Source organism: Trachymyrmex cornetzi, unplaced genomic scaffold (genome assembly GCF_001594075.2).
Source record: "Trachymyrmex cornetzi isolate Tcor2-1 unplaced genomic scaffold, Tcor1.1 scaffold129, whole genome shotgun sequence".
NCBI classification, from domain to species: domain Eukaryota; kingdom Metazoa; phylum Arthropoda; class Insecta; order Hymenoptera; family Formicidae; genus Trachymyrmex; species Trachymyrmex cornetzi.
Window position 1 is genome coordinate 2,798,850 of NW_017295861.1, and position 6,503 is coordinate 2,805,352.

Sequence of the window (6,503 nt, forward strand, 5' to 3'; positions counted from 1 at the left end):
TGAGTTTATTCAAAGTATGCTCCTTCGGAAGCGACAACTTTCTCCCACTTTTCCGGTAATAAACGGATTCCTCGAATAAAAAAATCTGGTTCTTTTGAAGCGATCCATTCATCAAGCCATTTTTTGATATCTTCATAAGAATTGAATCGTTCTTCAGAAAGGGCCGACTGCATAGATCGGAACAAATGGAAATTTGAAGGAGCGATATCCGGTGAATACGGCGGGTGAGGCAGAATTTCCCACTTTACTCCTTCCAAGTATTTCTTGACCGGTTTTGCAACGTGTGACCTAGCGTTGTCATGTAACAGAATCAGTTTGTTATGCCTATTGTCCCATTCCGGTCGTTTTTCTTTCAAAGCTTGGTTTAAACGTATCAGTTGTAGTCGATAACGATCACTAGTGATGGTTTCGGATGGTTTGAGCAGCTCATAATATATAACACCTCTCTGATCCCACCAGATGCACAACATAATCTTCGAAGCAAGGATATTTCGTTTTGGCATTGATGGACCTGGTTCACCTGGCATCACCCATGTTTTCAAGCGTTTAGGGTTATCGTAATAGATCCATTTTTCATCGCCAGTTACGATACGATGTAGAAAACCCTTCCTTTGTTGTCGTTGACGAAGCATCTCGCAGATGACCAAACGTCTTTCCATATCTCTCTCTTTCAATTTGTATGGTACCCAATTTCCTTCTTTTTGTATCATTCCCATTGCGTGTAGACGTTTTCCAACAGTGGATCTATCAACATTTAACTCTTTTGACAACCTATCGAACGATAAACATGAATCTTCTTCGAGTAATGCTTGCAATTCTGCGTCTTCAAATTTTTTCGGTGCACCTTCGCGTTCTTTGTCACGCACGTCAAAATCATCACTGTTGAATCGCCGAAACCATTCTTTACAACTGGTTTTCGATGGAGCATGCTCACCGTAAACATCTACGAGCAAACGATGCGATTCTGCAGCACTTTTCTTTAAAATAAAATAATGCAGTAAAACTTCCCGCAAATGTTGCTTTTTTGGAATAAATTCCGACATCTTCAACGCAAAAAAAGTTACTTGTTTTTACGCTTCGAACGAATGCCAACTATTGGGCTAAAAAGTTTGAACACAAACCTTTCAAACACTTGTGTTACCGTTCTGTCAAACACACAAGCAGTGCTACTATAACGACATCTTTCTACAATAGGCGGAAACTTATTCCCATACCCAATATGTATACGTATATATACATTTATATACACATAAGTAGAATATATAATGTATTTATGAAAATGGAATTTTTCTTATTGCGAGAATTAGTAGAGACTAGAGACACGGTAGTGTCTCGACGCTAAGACCAAGAGCAGCGACACTACCGTGTTCGGTGTTACATTACGCGAACCGGCGGGGTAATTTTTTACTCAACTTTTATTATTTCAGGTATATTTATGTTGTACTTTATTGAAAATCGTGATTTTATGATTTTATGTTATTTATATCATTAAATTCATAATGTCGTATTCAAATTCCGCGGTTGCATTTGGACCCAAATGTGATTGGTTGAAACGTATATTACTGCGCATCCACGGGAATGTTACACCTTGTCTTATTACACCATGGTCAGAAGCGAGAAATTAAGTTAATTAAGTTAATTTTTGTTACATGCCATTTGAAAATAAATACAATTTGGATAAAACGAATATAATAAAATTGCTTTAAAACAATTATAATAATGGATGAAAACTAAGTTTATTCCTCTCTGACAGTTAGTAAATAATTATAAAAAATGACATAAGGCCCGTAAAGTGCTTTTACTCAATGCACATGCGTAGCCTATTTTCACTTTCACGTGCCTTAATTTTATCACTTTTTATGATTATTTATTACTGTCAGGTGAGATAAGGATAACCTTCGCATCCATTTTAACAATTGTTTTAAAGCAATCCCATCATTTCGATTTATCCAAATTGTCTTTAGCTTCAAATAATACATAACAAGAATTAACATTCATTATAACATTCATTATATATTAACATATGAGTCATAAGCTGGGAACACAATAGACACAGGCAATAGGCACAGGCAACAGGGAATAACGAGCCGTCCAATCAGAGCTTTGGGGTATAAGTTCGATATTATATCCCAGAGCTTTGATTGGACAGCTCGTTATTCCCTGTTGCCTGTGTCTATTTTTATAAATGCCTGTGTCTAATTTTATAAGTGCAGATTTAAATAATGTACGATAAAGTCTGTTTTTAGTATATATTTAGATCTTTCGTAAGATAAAAAATTTGTAAAGAGAAACATTTTGTACAATTTATAGTTGTTACATCGAATAAAATTGAAATTGATTGAAAAAGGATATAAATAATAATTATGAAAAAATTTACAAAAATTCTGAATTACTAAAGCGAAATATCACCAGACAATTGACCAAAATCCATCTATTGTACAATCCTCATTAGTCTTACATAATTTATTAAATGTAGTATCTGATGGAAACCCGATAATCTCCCTATCTTCTTGTATTCTAAACGTAAACGTAGATTCATGGGTTCCTATAAAATATCTATTTAAAAAGAAAAGGCAAGATTACATGAAATTTCTATATTATCATAAGTTATGTATTAGCATTTATGAAAGATAATTATTGAAAGAATAATCTACGTTTAACGCCCTATTTACAATCAATTATCACATAAATATTCTTACCTGGCATATGAACAGATTATTTGATCAATGATGGCGACTCCACCATCTTTAAATTTATTTATCACATAATCAGATGGCACATATTTCATGACTTTATACTGGGGTAAATACAACTTAAGTTCTTCAAATTCTGAAAATTATGATTCAAGTATTATTTAATTTTTCTTTATATTCAGGATATCTTTTCAATAACTTGTATATTCAATATGTACGAGAATTTCCTTCGAACGAAATTATTTAAAAAAAAAATCATAACATTTAACATTCCGTATTTATTAACTAAAATTAAAATTTTTATAAATTAAAATTCTCTTGAAAAGTAAAATTCATTTAGAATTAACAAAAATATGATAATTAGAACATTACTTCTTTTTTCTTTGACAACAGTCTAGATTATTTGTTTAATCTAATTATTTTCTTTTCTGTTTTATTTATTATTTGCTATTGTTAGTCAACCAAAAATTATAAGTTTCAACATTTTTCAATATATTTAGAAAAAAATTGATTATGTATTGGCTTAAAAATTTACAAAAGACTTTTCAACAATTTAAGAATTCGTAAAATTCTTAAATCGTAAGTTTATACAAAATGTACATACCGTATTGCTCTGCATCTGTTGCAACAAACAGTAGAGTTAGCCCAAGTTTAGCCATTCTTTTTTGTAATTGTAAGGCAGTATTCATTATTGTCGGCACCGACGCCTTGTGAGCCATGATAAAATCGCGTCTTCTAAGATGAACCGCCAAATATGGCCCGCCTCTTGCATTTCGCCGATTCTGAACTTAGAATCCATAGCTATAATTTATCATTACTATAATATAAAAAATAATAATAATCACAATATACCTTCTCTTTAGTCCAATCCGCTGGTCGCTCCGTATTATCATTCTCATTCGTAGAATTCAGAAAAGTTTTCCTATAATCTTCTGCGATATCGTACAATTCAGGATTATAACGCATGCTGCGTCTAGCTCTCCAATATTCTTTAGACCCGTATTCATCGTGTAAAGCAATCTCCATGCGATGAAACATTACAGATCTGTGCAAGAACGCTAGTAAGATTCTTAAAAAAAGCAAAATAAAAACATCTAGAATATTTTACCTGTATTGCGTTGGCATGAGATTCTGGGAAAGGTCTCGTGCCATGCCGTGGAATTTAAGACATTTCACGTCTCGAGCCGTGACATTAGAATAGCCCCAGAATGGACCAGTGTACATATGTTGTTTTAATTTGTGGTATCGCAAAGAATTATGATCGCAATCTACCAGCTCGTTTTTGTCCTCGAATTTACCTGTCTTGAACATTTCCTCGTCATTTTGTAGAATGTACAGACGATCAAGTTGCACCTCTCTGTTCCCACATGAGTACTCTAAAATCAAGCTGTTATACAGTCAAATAAATCATTTATATCAAATTCTCATAATACCATTAAAAAAATAAGAATTATATATATAAAATATACATATATATACACATATATACACACATGTATATTTTAAATATATTCTATATATAGAATATAATAATAAATAGAAAGTTTAACGAATCAGAATATAAAACATATTTTTTTAAATGTCATATCGAATATATTATTTCTTAGAAACTAAAAAATTTGTAATAAAAATTAAAAAAGATTACATAATTGCAATATCCTTACGTGTGAGTATACAAACTTAAAAAATGCATATGCTCTAAAAATATAAAATATAACAATATGGAAAAGAGAATTTTTAACACTATATGAATGTATGTTGCTTACGATACCGATTGAAAAATTAAAGTGGCTACATCAGAGGCATATGAGAGAAGTATAAATTAATAATATTTACCGATTTCCACAAACTTGTTTCTCAAGTGAAAGTATATGATGTAGCCACTTTAATTTATCAATTGATAGTGTTAGCAACATACATTCATATAGTTTGGTTAAAAATTCTCTTTTTTCCATATTGTTATACATATTTTATATTTTTAGAGAGAGCATATACGTTTTTTAATTTTGTACTCACACATAAGGATATTTCAATTATGTAATCTTTTTTATTACAAAATTTTTAGTGTTTCTAAGAAATAATATATTCGATATAACATCTTAAAAAATACGTTTTATATTCTGACTCTCATTCACCCTTAAACTTCCTATTTATTATTTATACTGAGAATCCTGTATTTTTGTTAATTTATATAGAATATATATATAATAGAAATTCAATACAGAATTGTTCTTAAATCTAGAGAATCCGTATTAGATTACAAAAAAAAAGTATACGCCAATCAGATTGCATTTTCCAAGAAAGAGAAATAAAGCATAAAGCATACTTTAGAAAATTATATATTCTTTCTTTAGTTTTTGAGCAAAATATTCTATGAATATCTGCTAGTACTTCAAACATTGTACAATAATAAAACATTATAATTCAAAAATTAAATTCTGAATAATTTATATATGTTTATATGACAAGTATTGCTTTATTTTATACTTTGGCTCTTGAAGATTGGTTCTCAACAGTCTTACAGTTAAAAAAAAACATAAAGAAATGTACCTTTCAGAAATTCGTACATCTCAATGACAGGTATATACAGTTGTAAACTCGTAATGTCAAAAAAGGTACCCCAAGGTAGACGCTCTTGGAATCCTATATTTCTGCTTCGCCAGTGATATAGATTACCTAAAACAAAGATTAAGAGATGCTCATTATAAATAATAAAGCTCACGGAATACATCTTTAGTTCATTCATTCATAAATTACCCCATGGTGGTAAAACCAGTTGCCACTGGAATTCCTTGTCCCTCTCAATTAATTTTCTTAAGAAAACGGCAATACGAATATACACATCTCTTCTCAAATTAAAGCCTTCTGCAGGATTCACATCATAAAGGATATAACTATAAAGAAAATATATCTTTGTTTAGAAACAAGGATCAATTTTATACTTTAAAATGAAATAAAAATTACAAAAGTGAGTAAATTCAGATGTTCATCTAAACATTAACCAATGAAATTATAAGTATTCTAGTGAATTTACTCACTTTTATTATTTTATTTGTCAAGATACAGAAAAACATAAATAAAAGGAAAAAATAAACAAAAGAACTTCTTCAGCCTATAATATCATGTAGGACATAAAGTTACCATATATTTCCATATATAATATATATTACTCCATATGTTTGTAAATTTTAATAAGAAAGTTAGATATACTTTTTATATATTTTTTAAGTCTTGTTAAGATATCTTGATGAGATTTAGGAAATGTATATTGGGACCTTGAATAAGTTCTCACTGATTTTTTGTGAAAAGTAATACTTTATTTTTAAAAAGTCGTAAAAAATATGTCACTGAAAGTATTGTCCATCGCTAGCCACTACTTTTTCCCATCTTTCTGGCAGCATTTGAATTCCACGTTGGAAAAACAACATGTCTTTTGAGGCTATCCAAGAGTCGATCCATTTTTTGGCATCATCATAAGAATGAAAGTGCTGCTCAGCCAGCCCATGTGCCATCGATTGGAACAGGTGATAATCGGAAGGGGCAATGTCTGGTGAATACGGCGGATGGGGATACGGCGGATAGGACTTCCTATTTAAGCGTTTCCAAGTAGGTTTTCACCAGTTGTGCAACATGTGGCCGTGCATTGTCATGTTGCAAAATCACTTTGTCGTGTCTCTGCTCGTTATCATAGCGGCCGTTTTTCCATTAATGCTCGGCTCAAATGAATCAATTGTAGTCGATAGCGAGCTCCCGTAATGGTTTCGTTCGGTTTGAGCAGCTCATAATAAACTACACCTAGCTGATCCCACC

At 31.3% G+C, this 6,503-nt stretch overlaps 1 protein-coding gene across 1 annotated transcript in view; it reads right to left on the reverse strand.

The window, feature by feature from the left end:
- Positions 1–2,398: 2,398 nt before the first annotated feature.
- The window catches only part of O-fut2 (O-fucosyltransferase 2), a 5,426-nt gene continuing 1,321 nt past the window's right edge, over positions 2,399–6,503 (reverse strand). Inside the window, exons 3-9 of the mRNA XM_018522199.1 lie at positions 5,451–5,587; positions 5,244–5,369; positions 3,802–4,069; positions 3,546–3,738; positions 3,298–3,475; positions 2,700–2,829; positions 2,399–2,556 (exon numbers count right to left, since the gene is read on the reverse strand). Coding sequence (XP_018377701.1) covers positions 2,406–2,556; positions 2,700–2,829; positions 3,298–3,475; positions 3,546–3,738; positions 3,802–4,069; positions 5,244–5,369; positions 5,451–5,587 — 1,183 coding nt within the window. The 3' untranslated portion in view covers positions 2,399–2,405. The remainder of the gene's footprint in view (positions 2,557–2,699; positions 2,830–3,297; positions 3,476–3,545; positions 3,739–3,801; positions 4,070–5,243; positions 5,370–5,450; positions 5,588–6,503) is intronic.